Source organism: Candida jiufengensis, assembly GCF_024610255.1.
Source record: "Candida jiufengensis strain CBS 10846 chromosome Unknown scaffold1, whole genome shotgun sequence".
Classification (NCBI taxonomy): Eukaryota; Fungi; Ascomycota; class Pichiomycetes; order Serinales; family Debaryomycetaceae; genus Lodderomyces; species Lodderomyces jiufengensis.
In genome coordinates, this window is record NW_026261562.1 from 2980592 (window position 1) to 3003967 (window position 23376).

Genomic DNA, 23376 nt, shown 5'->3' on the forward strand with positions numbered 1-23376 from the left:
CTATTTGAGAATGATGCTCATTTTTGTTGCAAATTTGTCAAACCGGCAAAAGAGCTCATGGGTATAGCTTTTACTTTTAGATTTTGCCAGATCTGAATGCTATATCGTTAAAATTTGAGATTTTTTGGTTTGGTTCTTTACATTTGATTTGTTTTAGTTGTTGGTTATAAAGTTTTAAAACGTATTTAAACGCAAAATCTTGGAAAATTTAGTACTGTTGAAAAAATCCTCAAATCCTATTTGTAAAACCTGGACGTTGCCACACCAGTAATGATGGTAATTGTTATTTTTTTCAGACTGATTTACACAATGATATCATTATTTATCGATGTTAAAGCTCAAATATAATACTATTTTGGTTGCAAAAAAATTACCATTAAGATCCCTACATCAATAGTTAAGAGTGAAATAAATGCGTGAAATTGAAGTGAGCTTTTTAATGAGCCTGCCTATGCTAGACAAGAGCACCCACCCTACAACAAAATCTGGCAAGAGTAACAATATTTTCTTCATCAACAATCAATTTATTCATCATCACTATCTAAAGAGTCATCACTATCTTCACTACTGTCCTCGTCACTATCATCATCTTCATCATCGTCGCTACTACTACTATCTTCATCCATATGACTTCCACTACCAATACTTTCATCATCATCTTCTTCTGGATTTACTTCTGACCATTCAACATAATTCTTTGAGACTGCTTTTTTAGTATTTGGTAATACTAACGGATCAAATGGGAAATAAGCTTCAAGATCTAAAAATTCTTGTTTTTGTTTAAAATTCCCAATAGATGAAGGTAATCCATTAGTTTGCATCATTCTTTCTCTTTTGTTATGTTCAATTATAGAATAACAATAACAAACATTTAATTTTGTTGCTAATTTTGCAAAAATATAAACCACAGTTTCATCACAGAATTTCAAAGGATTAAATTTGACGATAATAACTCTTTGAAAAAATTTATCAATATCACATTCCCATGTATCATTTTCCTTTTTTAGTATATCATGACGGAAACAAAAAATATAAAGTAATGCTTGAAATGCTGAATAAAATAATTTAAATCTTTCCATACCTGCTCCAATTTCTAAAGTTTCTTGTTCTCTTTCTACAATATACTTGTTCAACCATCCCATAAGGTAACTTACAATAAATACAATTTGATGACGTGATAAATTCTTAGCTCTAGCAATGTACGATGAAAGGTATTGCATTGCTTTTAATCTTTTTTCTATGATTTCATTAGGGTTGAAAGCAACATCAATCAATAAAACCAAAAAGGAATCGGCTAAATCTTGTTGATATTGTGTGATGTGAAATATTATGAATTGAATCAGTTTTGTAAAATGTGTTGGTAAAATATGACTTTTAAATAATGAATTTATAGTGTTGAATAAATTGACACCTACCCCATCGGAAAGTTGTTCATTGGTGAAGGAGTTAGATGTCTTTTGTAGTAATAAATTAATGATATTATCCAATTTTGATGATAAATTTTTTATACTTCTTGTTGTGACACTTGGATCCCAATCTTCTGCTTCCAATAATTCTTCGTCATCTTCTTTCCCATTTATTAATTCTTCAATTTCTTCATCATCTAGATCATCTAATTCATTTTGTAACTCCACATCTAGTTTTATACAACTTTCTATTATTAACTGCCATATACTGAATTGTAATTCAGGACAATATGAAAGGATATTTATTATATTAGTAACGTAATTATTGATTTCTTCAGTTGTAGAAGATATATGATGGGGGAAATTATTTTGTAAAATTTGTGGTATTTGATTTATACTTGTAGGGATATATCTCAATATTTTTCGTATTACTTCATGACTATATTGATTTACGTGATTTTCAAAATCATTTATTAATTTATTTAATACCTCATTTAAAAATTTGGGTATTGTACTGACTAAAACCACTAAAAATTGAGAATATAATTCAATAAAATTTAAATCATTTTCTTTTGATAACCATTTAAATCTTAAAATGGCAAATATTAAATTATTACATGATTTATTATCTAATTTTGAAGTATTATTTATTAATCCTTTTAATATTATACTAAAATGTGATATATTAATTTCCTCTTGATTTATTCTATCAGTTAATGTATCAATTTGTAATGAATCACCCTAATGAGAAAGTTAGTATCCTTAAAAATCATAAAATAAATTCTTAAATTACATACTTTCTCTAATGATCCAAAAGCTGATTTAACATAAGTTATATACATTTTTTCAGTAAATTCTGTAGATTCTTCATTTTTTATTCGTTTTGATATTTGATCAGATTCCATACCACTCCTTTTTCTTGTTATTGGATCTTCTAATGACATTTTGTATTTAAAAAAGTCTGCTCCTGAAAGAAGAATAAGAAGAATAAGAAGAGAAAGGATTTGAAAAAAAAAAAAAATTATTTTTTACAAAATTTATTTTTTTTAATTTTTTATTAAACTCCACAATATTTTAAGGGGATTGATTTGATACATCAACAGTATACTTTACTTTGAATAACAGTAATACCGAGTTGCAAAGATTAGTCGATTAACAACGTCTATAATAGATTAAGTCTTTATTTTTTTTAAATTCACAATTTTATACTTAATTATAGATTTCTCTAGTAAATCCTATCAATTAGATGTGCCATTTGGTAGTTCTTTTATCTACTCTTAAATATTTTTGGTAAATCTTTATCACTCTTAAAACAATCTAATCTTCTAATTCAAACAATGTCAGTTGTAACTTTATCATCAAATTTATTGTTAAATATATCAGATATATTAGCAAGAGGTATTAAAATTGAATATGGAGTTTTATTAGGTTATAAAGATGGTGAAAATTTTAATATTGTCACTTCATTTGAATTAAATATAGATCATTTATATACAAGATTTAATCAATTACAATTAGTTTATCCTCAATGTTTAATTTTAGGAATTTATCATATAATAGATAATGAATTAACATCGTCAACTATTGCAAAATTGCAACAACTTAATGAATTATGTCAAACTTATGAATTACCAATATCACAATCACAAATATATATAATTTACACCAAAAACAACAACAACGAAACTCCATTTCAAGTATATTCAGCAAATTCCAATGACCACCCGAAAATCAAAATAGCATCAAGTGAAACTGAAAATATCGTAGCATCAACTATTGATAAACATAAAAATTACAATTCAGCGAAAATTGAACAAAAAATTAATACTGGAAATCATTTACAAGAAATAAATCAACTTATTAAAACTTCAAATTCAAATTCAAATTCACAATTAACATCTGCTCAATTACAAGCTATTGATAAAGCCAAATTTTTAAACCTTCAAACTATTCAATTATCTTTATTGACTGAACAAAGAGCTTTATTAGATAAAATTAATCATCAATTTGTTAAACAATGGAGATTAAGTTGATAATTGGAAATCAAAGAAAGAAGTCGTATAGCTTGAAAAGTGCAAAAAAAAAACTTATTAAATACATTCGTGAATTTTGTAAATACTCTATGTTAAGCTATAAACCAAGTTGACTAAGGATAAACTGAGCTGCAAAATAACAACTCTATGTACCAACTTGATTAACTTGATTAGTTGTGTAAACTAATGCTAAATAAAGCTCACAATTCTCAATGTGACGTTCGAAGTCACCTCTTGAAAGAGAAATTATACATCCATGAAATTGACATTGACGGTATTTGTGTTTTGAATCAAGGTAGTCGAACATGGTGATTGGATTGATACAATGATAAAAGCAACCTGGTCTTTTGCATTAAAACATATTTACAGTATATACCTCCAAATAATAAGATTATGCAATTTTTAATTCATTTATAGTGCTATCAACATCCTAATCTTCACGTAAAAGATCGGCAGCATGGTAAAGTAATATATTTAACCTCATGTTTCACACAAAAAAGAACGATGTCCTGTTCCTGTGTAATTTTGAAATGACTTGGCGGCAATCGTGATTCTATTGTAAATTAATGATATAAAGTAGTGGCCTTAGCAAAAGTTGTAAAAACAGAAAAACGAAAATTTGTTTTAACAAAATTCAAGGGGAGAAAATTTTTGTATTTATATTATTTGTTTCAGATTAGACGAAATAAAAAAAATTGTGATAAGTAACATAAAAAATAAATAATTTGATGAAATTAAGTTCAACACAAGTCTGAATATATTCTTCGTTACGAAAGATTGATAAAAAGAAAGAGATAAATTGTAATAAAGAGTGAAACACCAAAATATTATTAATTATGATTTTATACAATCCTAATCTAATTTAATTTAACGATGAATGGAACATGATCTTTTTCTTTTCTATGATATTTTCTTATATGGAACTTTTTTCTGTTTTCTACGAATTCTATATTGCATTTATTGCATTTGTAATATATTATTTCCGTATTGCTATTCAATTTATGGTCCACTGTTTGAAGATGATTATAATAGCTAGATTTGGCCAAAAAACAATTGCAAAATTTGCAGTACTTATCCTTCTTTTTCAAATCCAATGAATGTGTGGTTTTGAGATGATCGATGAAATCGGAATCTTTTATAAATTGGGTGCAGTTTGGCTCGGTGCACTTGGTGTATAGTGATCTATCAAGCTCTTTTATGTAGCTATTTGAATTATCAGCATGATGACCAACTTGATGATTTTTGATTTCTTCTTCTGTTTCAAAGTAGTTGTTGCATTTGAGGCATTCAAATAATTGATCTGTCATAGTGTTGTACTTGATTGTGTTTTTGTTGGAGAAAAAAGGTGAACAAACAATAGTGATATTATAAGTAATTATCAAGAAAGAAAAAATAGATTTATCTTTTTTTTTCTGAAATTAACTTAAGATTAAATACTTTTTTTTTTTTTTAATTTTATACTAAGTGTTTCATATTATCAGGTTATTACACGACGTATGTTTTCATTGTCAATGCCAAATTAGGAATTAAAAGGGTATTTTATGAAACATTTATTACGATTATTTCATATCATTAAGATTACTAAATAGGTTTTTGATTTGGTGTTTGATTTGGAAAATCAAGTTTGTTGGTTTAGAGTTATTTAAATAAATCGAGCTAATTGAGACGAACATTGATCAATTAAAAAATAATTGGTAATTACACATATGAATTAACAATTAGTTGATAGTATATAATTCGTGATGATTTGTATAAAAACTTGCAAATGAACAAAGATTGGTCATTCTTTTTTCTCTAGGACTAGTCGCACTTTATCATAAATTAGAATGACAATAGAAAATCAATAAAATTCAATTGGTGATTTTATTTGTTTGAGTTTATCCCGGTTTTGCAATACTTAATAATATAGCATAGACAAGAAGTGTTACAAAGAAAAAAAAAATCTGTTCAATCATATTTATTACAACTAAAAACATTTCAAACCATGTTAACTTTCACTAGGTAAGAATATTCGCATAGATAAAATTGATTATTTAATATCTGTGCTAATAACAGCAATTGGACTCCCTTATAAATATAATTAGACAAAAATGAAAAAATAATTAATAGTAATACAATATTGTATAATCCAAAAATCAATTTTGAATAATTTTAATATTGTATCAAGTATCATATTAACTATTTTACGCTTTAACTAAAAGGTTTTTGCCTAATTAACCATTACCTAATTTTATAGCAAGACATAAGTAAAGAAGTTGTTACCTATTTTAATGAATATACTTCTTTTGTGAAAATAAATCCCCACTTAGTTCGTGTGGCATTTTTTTTTATTACTATTAAAAAGTAAATAGTACAGATAAAAAAGGTAAATCAAAATTAAAAATCTGAAACACACTAAGGCGTCTCTAACTTTTAATATTTGATGAGGCTAGAAATACCATATTTTATTATAGAGCATTATATTTAGTAACAAAATCTAAGTATTGTTTAAATGGAGTCGTGTTTTAAATCTAGATCGAGATAAAGTATACTTGATGAATATTTATACATTAAATTTATTTTAAACGAAGACTAACGTTATTTTTTCTTTCTTGTAATCACTCTATATTACGTATAACTACATCCAATCAGAAACCTAACAAGTATAAGAGAAATCTGATGCAAATGCTCACTTAAGCTATGGTGAAACAAAAATTAGAAAAAATACAATTTTAATGAGAACAACAAAATAACAGTCAGGCTATATAGTTTCAAGTTTAATGGAGCATCTGTATAACTCTATTGTATTAAAATTGATATCAGCGAGATACTGAAACCAATTGACACTTACAATATTCACTCAAATTTTGTAAAATTCACAAAAAATGAGTGAATGTTTGACTACACCTACAACTTCAGCTCTCAAACAAAACCAGAATTGGAGTGTTGACCGAGGTGGTTAAGGTGATAGACTCAAGGCAGCGGGCGTTCGAATCGTTCAATGGGTCTTCAAAGGTTTAAGAGACCATTTGGAGAATTCATTTGAAAAATTTGTCCAAAAAGCCTTTCTCTGTATCTTAGAGATTTCTATTGGCGAANTTGGCAATTAGGAACCAGATGCTCACTTAAGCTATGGTGAAACAAATTTTAAAAAAAATACAATTTTAATAAGAACAACAAAATAACAGTCAGGCTATATAGTTTCAAGTTTAATGGAGCATCTGTATAACTCTATTGTATTAAAATTGATATCAGCGAGATACTGAAACCAATTGACACTTACAATATTCACTCAAATTTTGTAAAATTCACAAAAAATGAGTGAATGTTTGACTACACCTACAACTTCAGCTCTCAAACAAAACCAGAATTGGAGTGTTGACCGAGGTGGTTAAGGTGATAGACTCAAGGCAGCGGGCGTTCGAATCGTTCAATGGGTCTTCAAAGGTTTAAGAGACCATTTGGAGAATTCATTTGAAAAATTTGTCCAAAAAGCCTTTCTCTGTATCTTAGAGATTTCTATTGGCGAAAGCCGCGCGCGTTCGAATCGCGTACACTTCATCTTCCTTTTTTTTGGACCTTTATTGACCAAATTTGAGTTTCATGGTTATGTTGCTGATGATTTGCTGCTGATTTGACTGAATCTTGTCAAATTTTTAATTTAAATTTATTTTACTCACTATGCAGAACGTTGCATTTTTGTGCAGTGCGGAATTTAATTTTTTTAAACGAGAAAAAGTTTTTCCTTTTTATATGCAGTACGTACTTATTCTTAACTATGTGACTGATGGATATTACTTAATCTCATAAAAATGAAATTAACAGAAACCTTCCCAAAATTTGGCTATATTTCAATTATTATTATACCAATAATAAATTATGTAATATGGAAAATGTTTGAAAAGTTGATCTACATATTTATATTATTAATATATTACTTTTAAATAATTAACATTTATTTAACTTTTTGTAGTAATTTAAATTGATTTTGTATTATTTTCTTTGCATATTTTATGCATTGGAACTTATATTAATTTATACTTTTTTTTTGTTAAATTTTTTTTTTTAAAGGTATTTTATTCTTTCTACTAAATTATATTTGCATTGATAAAGTTAGAATTAGTTCACGGAGAAAAAGGTATAATTCAAAGTCTTAACTAAAGAGGAGGATCAGTTTAATATTTAGTTTATGAGTATATATTTTATTATTTCTCGTATAGTAAAATATGCTTTATTTATTTAATCATGAATATAAAAATAGAAAAAAAAGAAATAAACATTAAAAAATAAATTAAAATTAAACAATTATTAACACAAAAACATAATATTAATTATTTTATTAATATATTTTAATAAATTGTAAAACTTGAATTTAAAATTAGACAAATTTTAAAACAAACTTGAAACATATATAATATGTGATAATTGCAAATGTAATATATACGTATATTATCATGATAATCTATGTAATGCACGTGTTTCAAAATGATGAAAAAGATCAAATATCATCACTTCTCTTGTAATTAATAATTTAGAAATGAATGCGATCATGTTAGATCATGAAACAACAGAAATTGTTAAGTGCAAATTAACTTATTGTTAAACCCATTCTTCAAACTTATCGAGGCATTGAACCACTTAATTGTTCATTGATTGAATTGTTTTCATAATAATGACTCTTCAGATTGTAAATTAGTCGGGTGCCAAAACATTTGTGTTGGTACCATTCTATTTGTCATTATATTCATTATACATGATGAGATAATTTTAACAATGAATATTAACTAGGATTGATTGATGATTGAAAATGACTAGATGGAAGAGAATGCAGCATATTTAAAAGTTATCGCTGCTGAAAATGATTTCAAAGAGCGTACAACTTCAGACACATTTAAGAATAGCAAAGTACACAAACTAGATATTTTGAAGTTAACAATAAAATCAATAAAAACATAATGGGGTTCATGAAAACAAGATTCAAAGCCGGTTTTACGTATAGACTTTCAAAATATGGATACATGTGTGATCGAATTTATATTATACATGAAATGATATTTTGAACGCTAATATTAAAATCTATACAATCCTCCTACATTCTCCCAAACTCTAATTGTATATCCTTAAAACACATAAAAATCTTTATAATACCACATCCAGCCTAAACTTAAACTACTGACAATTAAAGGACCAGCCAATCCCTTTCCCAATTTAGTTGTTCCAAATATTAACCATTCACTTAAAAAATGAAACGCAGCGATAATAAAAGTAAATTGAGTTAATTGATATACTTGTGGTGAGGTAATATTATAAGCTCCATATAATCTTACAATTGATGTGATTAAAGTCCAAGTACCAAAAGTTCTTGCTGATAAATTTGTAACTTCTTGAGGTTTTGAATTGTAGACTCTTTTTGTTAATGATAAATCCTTTTGATATGACTGGAATGAATTGAAGATCGATACTATTGATATGAATAATAACCAATAAGGGAGTTTACCACCTCTTATGTATGGTAAACTCAATGGAAACATGTTTGGTACTACTTTGAAAAAGCAAAAAAAAAATAATTTTGCGAATTTACGAAATATTTATTCTCTACAAATTAATTAATAATAGTTGGATCTTGAACCTTTGTTGGATCTTTATCTTTTAATACATCAACAACTGGGCCTAACAATCTTTGAAAACCAGATTTCCCCAATGTTGCTACTATTACATTATCCAAAGCTTGTACTGTTGCTTGTCTTGGTAATTCTTTAATTAATGCTAATTCTCCAAAATAATCACCTTTACCTAATTTTTTAATTTCTCCTAATTTTTCATTATAAACTTGACAACTACCACTTTCAATAAGGTAAAAATTTTCCCCCTTTTCACCTTCAACAACTATTTTATCACCATTATGATACATTTCAGTACTTAAAGCATCAGCTAATTTTGAACGTTCTTGATCTGTAAGTGATTTTAAAATCTCAATATCCTTTAGGAAATCTTCATACATTAATCTTCTATTAAATGTACCTTCTAGTAAAATACGACGGAAAGTTAAACGATCTAATGCCCATACAGTAACATCAGAAGCGGCAATTGCAGTAGCAGCTCTTGGAGAATTATACATTAGAGCCAATTCACCAAATGATGAACCATCACCACTTGAATTTACTTTTGAATCATTAACATAAAAATCAACAATACCTGATTCTATTATATAAAAAAAATCACCTTCATCTCCTTGTTTTATAATTATAGAATCTTTTTTGAAATTTTTTGATTGTAATGCTGATATAACTGTCTTTTTAGAAGAATCATCCAATTGTTTGAATAAGAAATTATTTTGTAAACTATTTGCTAATGATTCTTCTTCTGTTGTTGATAAATTATTTTGTGGTGGTTTCCAACTTTCGGATTTTAGTTTTGCTGGATTTAATGCTTCGGCTGAAACTGATGTTCTTCTATTTATATTAAAAGTTTTTGGTACTTTTGAATCTGGGTCAATTTCTTTTGTAGGTGGTGCTTGTTCTGTTTCATTTACATTGTAGTTTGATTTAAATACCCCACTTTTTGAAGTGGTGGATTCTGATTTGTTACCATGAGGATCATTAGCACCAAATGGTGATTTAAAACTTGGTTCTCGATTATCCACTATTGAAGTTGAAGGAAATAAATCTATACCTGCTTCTTTAGCTTTTGATTGTTGTGACCATAAATTAGATCTTTGACTTTGTAATTTATTATTAAAATAATTTGCACAGAATTGTACAACATCTTGTGGATTTTTAGCAAGTATTTCTCTTTGTAATTGAGATAACTCTTCCGTAACTAATTGATTAGACATGATGAGATTTTTAGTGGTGGTGGTTATTATAGCAAATGTAAAAAAATGGGGATTTGTTGAAATTTGATAAAGGAATATTTTTGGTTTATACACTACCTGAGATATTGTATGTTACTGTGAAGTAATAGCCAAAATAATTATGAATTAAATCAAATTTGGAGAATCTTTAAAGTTATTGGATCACCAACGAATCCTGATTCTTATCAACTAGGTTTAAATTACGTTGTACAAGTTGGTTGAATTTGGGATGCATCAACAAATTTAGCTTCAAAATTAGGTATATTATAACCAATGGAACCTGATTTTAAAATTCATGAAATAGTATATGATTCCAATCAACAAATAAGATCTCAAAATTCAACAAAAAATTAAATCACTAAGCATCCTAGTGATCACTTATCTCATAACATTAGTATATCGAAGTATTGTTTCTTCAATGTAATTGTTGAGACATTAAAAGTCAGACACTCAACCAATAAAAAGCTACCAAATTCAATTTCTAAAGAATTCTCTATTTAATTACGTAAATAATAAAATTTAAATAGTAATGCCACGTCAATCTTCCACCACCAGAAAAAATGTATAACGGAATATTTAATATTTAATATATAAATTTTATTTTTCATTATTTTTTTTTTTTTTTCAACTTTACTTTTTCAATTGATCTATAACAACAAAATGAGATCTTGGGTATCACGTTTAGGTTTACTATATGTGGTATTAGTAATATTAATACCTTTCCTTAATACTAAATTTGTTAATGCAGAAGAAAATGATATAACTGATAATTATGGTACTGTTATTGGTATAGATTTAGGTACAACTTATTCATGTGTTGGTGTTATGAAAAATGGTAAAGTTGAAATATTAGCAAATGATCAAGGTAATAGAATTACTCCATCTTATGTATCATTTAATGCTGAAGAAAGATTAGTTGGTGATGCTGCAAAAAATCAAGCATCATCAAATGTAAATAATACAGTTTTTGATATTAAAAGATTAATTGGATTAAAATATAATGATGATGTTGTTCAAAAAGAATTGAAACATTTACCATATAAAATTGAAAATAAAGGTAATAAACCAGTTGTTAAAGTTGAATTTAATGGAGAAGAAAAAGTATTTTCACCAGAAGAAATTTCAGGTATGATTTTAGGTAAAATGAAATCAATTGCTGAAGAATATTTAGGTAAAAAAGTTACTCATGCAGTTGTTACAGTTCCAGCTTATTTTAATGATGCTCAAAGACAAGCAACAAAAGATGCAGGTACAATTGCAGGATTAAATGTCTTGAGAATTGTTAATGAACCAACTGCTGCTGCAATTGCTTATGGATTAGATAAAACTAATGAAGAAAAACAAATTATTGTATATGATTTAGGTGGTGGTACTTTTGATGTTTCATTATTATCAATTGAAGGTGGTGTTTTTGAAGTTTTAGCTACTGCTGGTGATACTCATTTAGGTGGTGAAGATTTTGATTTTAAAATTGTTAGATATTTAGCAAAACAATTTAAAAAGAAACATAATATTGATATTACTTCAAATGCTAAAGCTATTTCCAAATTGAAAAGAGAAGCTGAAAAAGCTAAAAGAACTTTATCATCACAAATGTCAACTAGAGTTGAAATTGATTCTTTTGTTGATGGTATTGATTTTTCAGAAACTCTTTCAAGAGCTAAATTTGAAGAATTAAATATGGCTTCATTCAGAAAAACTTTGAAACCAGTTGAACAAGTATTAAAAGATGGTAATGTTAAAAAAACCGAAATTGATGATATTGTTTTAGTTGGTGGTTCAACAAGAATTCCAAAAGTTCAAGAGTTATTAGAACAATTTTTCGATGGTAAGAAGGCTTCTAAAGGAATAAATCCAGATGAAGCTGTTGCTTATGGTGCAGCTGTTCAAGCAGGTGTTTTAAGTGGTGAAGAAGGTGTTGATGACATTGTTTTATTAGATGTTAATCCATTAACTTTGGGTATTGAAACTTCAGGTGGTGTTATGACTACTTTAATTAAAAGAAATACTGCTATTCCAACCAAAAAATCACAAATTTTTTCAACTGCAGCTGATAATCAACCAACTGTTTTAATTCAAGTTTATGAAGGTGAAAGAACTATGGCCAAAGATAATAATAGATTGGGTAAATTCGAATTAACAGGTATTCCACCAGCACCAAGAGGTGTTCCACAAATTGAAGTTACTTTTTCATTAGATGCTAATGGTATCTTAAAAGTTGAAGCTGCTGATAAAGGAACTGGTAAATCAGAAAGTATTACCATTACCAATGAAAAAGGTAGATTATCAAAAGAAGATATTGACAGAATGGTTGAAGAAGCTGAAAAATATGCTCAACAAGATCAAGAATTGAAAGAAAAAATTGAAGCAAGAAATTCATTAGAAAATTATGCTCATGTATTAAGAGGTCAATTAAGTGATAAATCAGAAACTGGTTTAGGATCTAAATTAGAGGATGATGATAAAGAAGCATTAGATGATGCTATAAAGGAAACTCTTGAATTTATTGAAGATAACTTTGATACTGCTACTGCAGAAGAATTTGAAGAACAAAAACAAAAATTAATTGATGTTGCTAACCCAATAACATCTAAATTATATGGAGGCGAAGCAGGAGCAGGTGGTGCACCAGGTGGAGATGCTAAATTTGGAGATGATGATTCAGATGACGAATTAGATCATGATGAATTGTAAATAAAAAAAGTAAAATTTTTATAGGTATTTAAAATTTAATAGAAATTTATTACATTTGTATTTTTTTTTTTGAGGAACAAAAATTGAACTGTAGAAGAACTAAGAAAATGGCTAAAGTGACCAAAACATACAAGTTTCCTGAAACATTCAATAATCTACCGAATTCATTGACAGATTATAATACTCCGAAACCAGAGTCTATCATAGATGATCAAATTATAACAATACCCAATTTTTTTTCCAAGGCATTATGTAATGAATTAATGAAATCATTTGAATCACAATTAAATTTACAAACAACTCCATTAATTAAAAGTAAAGAATATGCAGCTAGATATAATGATAGAGCTCATACACAAGATTTAATTTCTGCTGATATACTATGGAAATACCTACAAAAGATATTATTATCAAATCCATATAATAATCCAGATCTCGCAGAAATTTCAAATCATTTCAAAAATGCCGTGGGGTTAAATCCAAATTTAAGAATTTATAGATATTTACAAGGTCATCATTTTGGACCTCATTATGATGAATCAGTAATTTGTGATATCCCACCATCAGGTAAAGAGAAAGGTGAAACTCAATGGACTTTATTAATTTATTTAACTGGTGGTGATGATTTCAAAGGTGGTGGTACTATTTTTTATGAGGGTAAACAAAAACTAAATATTCATCCAACTAAAGGTATGGCATTGTTACATAAACATGGTGATAATTGTTTGAAACATGAAGGAGAACTTGTTAAAAAGGGAATTAAGTGGATTCTTAGAAGTGATATAATTTATAAGTAGATTAGTTAGAGAAATAAAAAATTTTAAATCGTGTTTTAATGTAAAAAAATTTGAAACAATCAAATTTCATTTACAATCACCAACAACCAAAATGGCTAATAGAAAGCTACAGAAGTATGTTCAAGTTAAACTAATAGTTTTTTAGAGTGGAATACTAACATAGTTCCCAGGGATATAGATATCATTTTCAAACGAATCCAGGAAGGGTTACAAGACTTCAACTACCATTACGAAAGATATGAAAGTCTAACGAATACAGAAGATGATTCAGATAATCAAAGAGAAAAAGAAAAGCTATCGAATGACCTTAAGAAAGAAATCAAAAAGCTTCAAAAATATCGTGAACAAATCAAACATTGGTTACTGAATGATGCAGTAAATACTTTGGGCCCTGTGGGGACATCCTACGGTTCAAAGTTAACAGAAAATAAAAACACAATTGAAGTTGCAATGGAAACTTATAAATCAGTTGAAAAACAAACCAAACTAAAAACTTTTTCAAATCAATCAATCATGATGACTTTTATCGATAGTATAAATGGAGATGACGATGATGAAGGAAGTGATGATGATGATGATTCAGATGAAGAAAATGAAAATGATTATGAAGATTTATCAGAAGAAACTGTTGATTCCATAATATTTTTCAAAAATGCAATAAGTCAATTAAGAGATCAAACTGATAAATATGCACATGAATTTGAAAAATTGGCAACAAAGAAACTAAGAAAAAACAACTTATCAACCATTGAAGCTAAAAAGGAAAAAATTTCATCAACTATAGCTAACAATAAGTTTCATCAAAAAAAATTACGTAAACTAATAAGATCTTTAAAAAATGGTATAGTCACTGAATTTAATCTTATATTTGCATTAAAGGGAGATTTAGAAGAATATTTGAATTCAAATGGTGATTATGATTTTACAAAAGATACTGATCTATATGATGATATTTTTAATCAAATTGCAGCAGATGAAGATTTTTCAGAAGTATATGAAGAAAACACTGCACCAACAGATGTTAGTAGTAATGGAGATATAAATGGTAAACAAAATCTGCCGTCACCTTCACCAGTGAAACAAGAAATTTCAAAAGAAGTAGAATCACCACCACCACCACTACCACAACAACAAACAGTATCACAACCAGTACCTCAACCACAATCACAATCACAATCACAACCACCACCGCCACCGCAGCAACAACCACAACAGAGTCCTGAAATGGCTTCTCCCGCAATTGTTAGAACCTTAAAACCAGCTACAACTCCATCTAAACCAGTTGGAGGATTAAAATGGTCTGCGGCAGCAGCAGCAGGAATTCAAGAAGCATTAGAAAAAGAAGAACCAATTGAAGAATTAAAAGAAGATATAATACCTTTTAAACCATTAGAATTAGAGAACATTGACTTATATAAATATAAAAAAATTATTTCAAATTCACCATTATCCAAAACAGAACTTAATTTATTTTCAGATATGAATTTAGTAAGAGTACCACCTGGGATTCAAGATTTGGTAATATCATTTGCATCAAAAAGAAATAATGATGAATTCAAAATACTTGTTGAATCTGATAATTTTAATCAATACACTTCACCAATTTATAAACCATATTTACCAAAAATTGTTCAACCAAATTATTATTCACAATTTACAAATTTCAGTTTTAAACATCCAATGCAATTAACAAAATTTCAATTACATTGGAATAAAATACGAGCACATTATGGTTTTGAAATATTAACAAATGAAATTAAAAATTTAATTGCTCAAGATGATAATTCAACATTAATAACGGAATTAACATTTGTTTTATTTTATGGTTTTTATTATGGTTTAACACCAGCTGAAAATTTAATTGCTGAAAATTGTTTATTTGAATTAGGTTGGAAACCATATAAAACTCAATTAGATAATGTAAATGATTCTGATAATCAATATTCTTACTGGTTTAGAAGATTGAAATTAATTAATGAACGTACAGAACAAAATAATTTTGAATTTGGTGATTATCAAGTATTTGATTTAAATTTTTGGGAAATTTTTATTAAATATGGATTTAAATTTGATTTTAATTTATGTCAAATAGAACCATCTAAATCTTTATTTTAAATATATAATTTATCTTGTGATGATGTTAATATCAGAGTATTTGTAGATTCTAAAATTTGAGAACTTGATGTAAGTATTTCTGGTTCTTGTTTTATGAGGTTGTATGATTTATTTTTTGCAACCAAATTTGGAATATTAGTGTAAGTTGAAGGATTTGGCACAATAGCAACGTCAACAAATTTTGATAACTTATAATTATCCAAACCAAACTCTTTTAATTTCTTCTCTGGAATATTATTCTTTGTTATTAACTCTTTCAATGAAATCATTTTTTGTATTTGGTTGCAACAAAATCAACTTTTTCTCCACAAAAAAAATATAATTAGGTTATTAATTATCACCAAATCATTATCAAAATCATGGAGTATTATTCATCATTAGATGCTTCACAATTAGATTCAGAAAGACCAACCTTATTTGAATTAATATCTGCAAATCAATTAGAAGCTTTATTATCACCATCATTAAGATATATTCTAGTTCATTATGCAAGTAAATATCCGAGGTACCTTTTAAAACTAAACAACAATTTTGATGAATTGAACTTAGTGCTAAGAAGTTTTATTGAATGGTACTTTTTAAAGTACTGGCAAGGATCATTCACTGAAAATTTTTATGGTTTGAAAAGGGTAAATCAAACACCTTTATCCCAAGGTGATTTCAATAGTGGGAAATTAACACAATTAGTACCATCAATGATTGAAGATAGAAGAGAATTAACAAGTTTACAAAAATTTATATCATTGTTTGAGATTACGGGTGTAGCATTTTTATCTGAAAAGATGAATTATTGTTATGAAGTTTGGTATACAAAATACATCACTAACCAGCTAAACACCCATGAATCATTATCAAGGAAAGAAAACATTAAAATTCAAATTAAAAGAAAATTTATTGAAATATATCCTTATGTTCAAAGTGGGTATAGACTAGCAAATTTTATAACTACCTTACTATACCTTAGTGGATCTACAAAATCACCAACAATTTTGACATACCTTTTCAAAATGAATTACTCAAGACTAAATCAATATGATTATGATAAAAATGAACCAAAAGATAAACTCAAAGATTTCAAAAAGCCAAATAAAATCGCACCACCAACAACCATTGAATTTCTTTTAAATTTCCTTAGCAATAAAATTACTCATCCATCATGGAAACTAATAAAATTAATATTAGGTACTTTTTTCCCAGTTGCAATATTCACATTAAAATTTCTTGAATGGTGGAATAATTCAAATTTTTCATCTAAGCTTTTAAAAAGTTCAGGTAATTCACTTGATTTTACTTTACCACCACCATCAGCATTAACATTATCATTGAAAAATTTAGGAAAATCTAAAAAATCCATAAAGAAACCATATAAATCTGGTAAATTATGTCCATTATGTAAAAAAGAAATGACAAATCCAGCAATTATTGAAACAGGTTATGTTTTTGATTATTCTTGTATATATAATTACTTGGAAAAATCTCACATCATAGTATCTAAAAACATAGAAGAAGTTGAAGAGAAGAATGAATATTCAGATGATGAAGAAGAAGAAACTGAAAAAATCACAGCTACAACAACAATAGATATAAATAAAGGTGGTAGATGTCCAATAACAGGTAGGAAATTATTAGGTTGTAAATGGAATCCATTAACTGAACAATGGCAAATTGAAGGTATTAGAAGATTAATATTCTAATTTAATATATGATAGTTTTAATTTCTTACTTTATTTCTGAATGTAGTAAAACTTGAAATTCTGCCACATATTTATTTTTTTGTTGCAAAATTTAATTTTTAATCTTTTTGATCACTAGAATATACCCACGAGGTTGAATTGAAATGAGTGAAGGTAGAACATTACAAGCTATCAAGTTTGATAGAAAAGAAATTAAACTAGAAATATTAGATCAATTAGTTTTACCATATACAACTCATTACATACAAATCAAATCAATTGATGATGCATATAAAGCTATAAAATCTATGCAAGTTAGAGGAGCTCCTGCAATTGCCATAGTTGGTGCTTTTTCAGTTGTAGTAGATACTTATAGTCATCTCAAGGATTCACAAACTATTGGAGATTTACAAGAATCATTAAATCATTTAGTCAAATCTCGACCAACCGCAGTGAACCTCAAAAATGCAATTGATGATATAAGAAAAATATTAGCAGATTATGATACAACCCAAGTAATAGATGAAAGTATATTTAAAAAATTACTCGATTACTCAACAAAATTATATGATGATGATTTAGCTAATAATTTAAAGATTGGAGAAAATGGATTGAATTACATAAAAAAATCATTAGAAGAAGAAAAATTTGAAGGACCTTTTTCAATTGTTACAATTTGTAATACTGGATCATTAGCAACTTCAGGTCATGGTACAGCTTTAGGAATTATTCGTTCAACTTATCAAGCTTTACAAAAGGAAAAATCAAATGAAAAATTTTTTTTAGATAATATATATCCTTTAGAGACAAGACCTTATAATCAAGGAGCAAAATTAACAACATATGAATTAGAATATGAAAAAATTCCTTCAATTTTAATCTGTGATAATATGGTTTCTTCATTAATTGAACATTTAAATGTTGGTAAAGATGTTCATGAAAAAACATCACCTGTAAAATTCATTATAGTTGGAGCTGATAGAATTGTTAAAAATGGTGATACTGCAAATAAAATTGGAACTTTCCAATTAGCAACAATTGCAAATTATTTTAATACCAATAAAAATACGAGTATTAAATTTATTGTTGCAGCGCCAAGGACCACTATAGATTTAGAAACTCAACATGGTGAAGATATTAGAATTGAAGAAAGACCAAGAAAAGAGTTGACTACTTTAGTTGGTCCAATATTAAATGGATCAGAAGTTGGTGAGAAAATTACAGTAGGAATTGCAACTCCTGGTATACAAGTTTGGAATCCTGCATTTGATGTAACTCCTCATAATTTAATTGATGCTATTATAACAGAAGATTCAAAAGCTTTCGTTAAGAATAAAGATGGTAATTTTGATTTATCAAATTAATTAAAAAAATATCATTAAATAATTATAAATAGAAGTGAAAAATTATAGATGACTTATTTTTTCTTGTTCTTTTTCTTATTCTTCTTCTTTTGATTTTTGGACTTGTTAGATGTCAGTGTTTCGTTGTTGTTGTTGTTTTTATTGTTTGTTGTTTCGGTGATATCTGACGGTGAAGTAATCTCATTTTCATCATTGAGTGAAGTTTCTGACTCTTTTGATATCGATTCAGCTTCTCCCTTTTCATTTACTTCTTGAGTTTGATCACCATCTGATTTTTCTGTTTCGTTTTTTGAATCTTTTTTAGTTATTTGTGATTCTTCTTCTTGAGCTTCTTCCATTAATGCATCCTTTGCAAGATCTGTATCTTCCTCGACAACTGCTGGCTCATCCTTGTTATCATACGATTCTTGATTTTCAGTAGTGGCTTGTTTTTCTACGATGTCATTTAAAGACTCTTTATCTTGTTCTGAATCATTCTTGGTTTCTTCTTGAACTTCCTGTTTTTCATTTACATTTTCTTGTAGATCTTTCTCATTTTCTTTTGTCAGTACTTCATCTTCTAAACTTTCTGTTGACTCAAGTTCATCTTCTTTCAATTTCTCTTCTGTATCTTTTGTTTCACCTTCACGTTCTTTTGTATTATTTTCAAGTTTTTTTGGTTCTTCGTTAGTTGTTTCATCTTTATCATTCACCACTTCTTCATTAGCTATTGAGGATTCTTCTTTATTTACCATTTGAGCTATTCCATCTCTTTCATCAACAATTTGAGCACCATTTGATTCACTTTCATGAGCAACAGTTTCTTCTGGTAATTCTTTAATATCTTGTTCATTCTCCGGATTACCATTTTTGTTTTCGTCTGCAGAAATGGAATGGTGACCATTGTTAATATTTATAGCTTCTGATGTTTCTGACTCATTTGAACCGTTTTGGATATTCCCTACTTTAGGTTTATTACCGTTCTCAATAACCTCACTTTGGTCATTTTTGATTTCAGGAAGATCTTTTTCAACTTTTTGGTCCGCAATTGTTTCTTGTATATTTTCAGAATCAAATAAAACATTGTTTTCAGTTGCTGGTTCACCTACTACTTCATTCAATACTTTTTCTACTTCTTCTGCTTTAGGAGTATTACTTTTCTCAAATGAACTTCTTGCAGATGATACCAATTTTTGAAAAGTATTTTGAGATTTAGCTGAAACTTCTGCAGCTACTGGTGTTGTAACTTCTTTTTGTTCTAAATTTACATTTTTTCTCATTTTTTCTTCCATTTCAATATCTTCAACAGTCGGCATTGAATTAACATTTTCCCAAATAACTAATCCTGAATTACCATAACCTGGAAATTCACTTAATTTTACTCTAAAATAATCAACATCTTTCAATACATTATGTTTTTCATTAAAATCTTTAAATGTGGGCAATTTTGTACAATAACTTTCAACAAATAATCTCTTGTAACTATCAAAAATTTGCAGTAAAATTAAAGAATATTTTAATTCTGGTAAATATTTCATTAAAGTTTTAGCAACAGTTGAAGTATCTTTAACAAGATTTTCCATATATTGATGACAATGAAGTGGATGTTTAACTGGTTCCGACCAATTGATATTTGGTAATTTATTACAACTAGCAATTGTTCTTTCTTGCATAATAGTAATAATTTTGGCAAATAATTCAGTTTCATGATCCTTGTAGTTGCTTATCATTTTAGTAAATGAAATTTGATCTTCAGTACGTTCATCTTTGAAAATATGTTGCAAATTTTGTAAAAATGAAATATTAAATTCAATAAATCTAATACATATTGCTAAATGTTTAGTTGTTATATGTTTTAATCCCGCAGTTCTTGTAGCTCCTGCACCCAAAACTGCTTGAGATGTTTTTGAATTTAATTCTTTAAAATAATTTAATAAATTGTTCTCAATAGTTGTTGAATAATTAGGAAATGCTTTTGATGCAATAATGTAATTTTTAATATGGTTAACAGTTATTACTGCTAAATTGGGGATGATGAATTCATTATCATCAATTATAAGTTTATTCGTAGTAATTTGTGGTTGCTCGTCAACTATGTCTTTATCATCTTGATAAAAATCATTTGAGTTTAGCCAGTCACTACCAGAAAATCCTCTTGAACCATTTGTTTTTTGGTACTCTGAGTATTCTATAATTTCATTTAATGAAACTTGAACAGGCCCCAAAATTTCAGGATCGTCCATAATTTTCCAAGTTTCTCTTGAACAACTTAATGCCATCAGCTTAGATGAATTAACATGAATTCTATGTATAAAATAAACCGTATGATCTTGAAACCATGCTTTTAAATCACCAACTGCTCCACTTGATTCAAAAGCTGGATTTATTAATTCACATTCTTGTAAATATGCTGATGTTATAGAAAATAATCTTAAGTATAATTGAATTGGTAAATCAGCAGTTTGCTCCAGTCGTACACTTATAACTTTTCTCAACCTAATTTGAGTCAATTCAATCGCTTTGTGAATTGCTTTTGTGATATCTAATGACATTATGTTGATATTTGAAGTAGGTGGTATCGTTTTCAATGCAATATCTAATAATAATTTTTGATGAACCGTTAGCCTTCTTAAACATTCAGATAATTGTGCATAAGTTTTCGAAAGCATTGCTTCAAATTCTTTTGGTGTTAGTACTTTTATATTAGTACCTAATGCATTTGATGTTATGGTGGTTGTTGTGGTAGCAGAATCTGGAGGTGTTGGTGAAGTTTCAGAGTCTAAATCATCAATTTTTTGAGTTGTTGGTATATTCAGTTTAATAATTTCTTTAATTTCACCGATGAATCTATTTTGATAAAGTGTATATGCATTAATTAAATTTCCAGCCTTTATAAGGTTAGATACGTATTCTTGTAATTTTGATTGAAATGTTGGATCTAAGTTCCTGAAAGATGTATTAATTGGTTTTGATGCATATTTTCTTGACTTGTCTTTATTCACATACATTCTATTCAATGTATCTTTTGTAGGAACAGATTTATAATGAGAACTCAAATCTTGAAGTAATAAATCAATAAAATCATGTATATATTTTCTTGAGCAGTTAGTTTTCAATGTTTGTAAATCATTTATTAAGTGTATTAAAGCAGGTAAATTACTCAAATTAATGACTGTTAATTTGGGATAAAGGTTTTTCACATCTTCATCAATTATTTCATCATAATGCACTCCATGAATTAAGCTTTCGACGGCCACAATTTGATTCAAACATTTGAAATAATCATTATGATGAAATGATAAATTTGCCAATTGGAAAATCGAAGTTATATATTGTAATTGTATAGTAGTTATTTCCAAAGCCTCAACATTCCTTTTTTCAATCATTTTATCCAATATTCTTAAACCTTGTTTTGCTTGATTTTGTTCAAGATGATTTAATTTTTTAATAATATTTTGATAATCATTTACACAATTATCTGATTTTTTTTGAATATTTTCTATATCTCCAATAGTATCAAAAAATGAATCAGAAGATTTTTCAATTTCTGCAATTAAATTCATTTCAACAAGATCTAAATAATGTGAAAATTTTTCTTGTAAATCTGTATCATTTATAATATGATCTTGTTCATATTTAAGATTTGAATTTTCCAATACTTTTTTAAATGTTCTTGGATCATCTAGTTTGAAATCAGGATCAAGAAATATATCAGGAACTTCATTTAACAACGGTTCTATATTTTGAAAATTTTCAATTGATGATGAAGTCGATAATTCTCCTTGTGCTGATGGTTGTGATAATTTTCTTAATGAATCCTCAGTTAATTTTTTATGACTATCTTCAAATTTCTTATATTCTTTTGCTATATCATTTACAAATTTTGCTTCTAATTCTTGATTTGATACTTTTAAGTTTAATTTTTCTAATTGAATTTGTGGTATATCTTTTGATGTTGGAGTGTTAATGTTATATATAGTTGTAGTACCTCCATTTAATGTAACAGATGTTTTAGGAATTCTATTTCTTCTTGCTCTTGCTGTATCTGATCCAATTGTTAATTCATATATTGAATTTGGTCCTAATGGTGAATATGCTGTATCATTTCTATTTTCATCAAATGTAAATAATGTACCTGACAGTACATAACTTTCATTATCTATACTTCTTCTATTTTTAATAAATGAATTTGTTGATTCAGTTCTTCTATGAACTCGTAGATGATTATTATTATTATTGTTGTTATAATTATTATTATGATTGAATGAAGGAGATTGTTCTATTATATTTGAAGAATGTTCAGAACCAATTGGTAAATCATCATTTAAATTAATTGTACTTTCATTAACAGATGACAGATTTAGTATATATGATGAATCATCTGACATATGTAATGAATATTTGGTTTGATAATAATAATAATAATTGTCTTGTGATATAAAATTAATAAATTATAGAAAGTTCTTTAAATTTTGGTTGTCAA

General features: G+C 27.4%; 9 protein-coding genes across 9 annotated transcripts; 5 read left to right on the plus strand and 4 right to left on the minus strand. All coding sequences in view use genetic code 12, as the record gives it.

Moving 5' to 3' along the window:
- Window positions 1-524: 524 nt before the first annotated feature.
- On the minus strand, window positions 525-2350 carry RRN3 (rDNA-binding RNA polymerase I transcriptional factor; the record flags this gene model as incomplete). The annotated part of the gene is made up of 2 exons (XM_051765834.1): window positions 525-2147; window positions 2204-2350. 2 exons carry the CDS (start codon window positions 2348-2350, stop codon window positions 525-527), a joined length of 1770 nt encoding a protein of 589 aa, XP_051619108.1.
- Window positions 2351-2743: 393 nt separating this feature from the next.
- KGF54_005068 (uncharacterized protein) lies at window positions 2744-3439 on the plus strand (the record flags this gene model as incomplete). The annotated part of the gene is made up of 1 exon (XM_051765835.1): window positions 2744-3439. The coding sequence occupies one exon, from the start codon at window positions 2744-2746 to the stop codon at window positions 3437-3439; it is 696 nt and encodes a 231-aa protein (XP_051619109.1).
- Window positions 3440-8538: 5099 nt separating this feature from the next.
- Window positions 8539-8949, minus strand: ERG28 (Erg28p; the record flags this gene model as incomplete). Its single annotated transcript, XM_051765836.1, has 1 exon — window positions 8539-8949. The coding sequence occupies one exon, from the start codon at window positions 8947-8949 to the stop codon at window positions 8539-8541; it is 411 nt and encodes a 136-aa protein (XP_051619110.1).
- Window positions 8950-9020: 71 nt separating this feature from the next.
- Window positions 9021-10253, minus strand: BCY1 (cAMP-dependent protein kinase regulatory subunit; the record flags this gene model as incomplete). Its single annotated transcript, XM_051765838.1, has 1 exon — window positions 9021-10253. One exon carries the CDS (start codon window positions 10251-10253, stop codon window positions 9021-9023), a length of 1233 nt encoding a protein of 410 aa, XP_051619111.1.
- Window positions 10254-10931: 678 nt separating this feature from the next.
- KAR2 (Hsp70 family ATPase) lies at window positions 10932-12965 on the plus strand (the record flags this gene model as incomplete). Its single annotated transcript, XM_051765839.1, has 1 exon — window positions 10932-12965. The coding sequence occupies one exon, from the start codon at window positions 10932-10934 to the stop codon at window positions 12963-12965; it is 2034 nt and encodes a 677-aa protein (XP_051619112.1).
- Window positions 12966-13072: 107 nt separating this feature from the next.
- KGF54_005072 (NOT3) lies at window positions 13073-15877 on the plus strand (the record flags this gene model as incomplete). The annotated part of the gene is made up of 2 exons (XM_051765840.1): window positions 13073-13655; window positions 13941-15877. 2 exons carry the CDS (start codon window positions 13073-13075, stop codon window positions 15875-15877), a joined length of 2520 nt encoding a protein of 839 aa, XP_051619113.1.
- A 359-nt stretch (window positions 15878-16236) lies between these two features.
- Window positions 16237-17571, plus strand: PEX12 (ubiquitin-protein ligase peroxin 12; the record flags this gene model as incomplete). The annotated part of the gene is made up of 1 exon (XM_051765841.1): window positions 16237-17571. One exon carries the CDS (start codon window positions 16237-16239, stop codon window positions 17569-17571), a length of 1335 nt encoding a protein of 444 aa, XP_051619114.1.
- Window positions 17572-17714: 143 nt separating this feature from the next.
- KGF54_005074 (S-methyl-5-thioribose-1-phosphate isomerase) lies at window positions 17715-18914 on the plus strand (the record flags this gene model as incomplete). The annotated part of the gene is made up of 1 exon (XM_051765842.1): window positions 17715-18914. The coding sequence occupies one exon, from the start codon at window positions 17715-17717 to the stop codon at window positions 18912-18914; it is 1200 nt and encodes a 399-aa protein (XP_051619115.1).
- Window positions 18915-18967: 53 nt separating this feature from the next.
- On the minus strand, window positions 18968-23281 carry KGF54_005075 (uncharacterized protein; the record flags this gene model as incomplete). Its single annotated transcript, XM_051765843.1, has 1 exon — window positions 18968-23281. The coding sequence occupies one exon, from the start codon at window positions 23279-23281 to the stop codon at window positions 18968-18970; it is 4314 nt and encodes a 1437-aa protein (XP_051619116.1).
- Window positions 23282-23376: the final 95 nt, after the last annotated feature.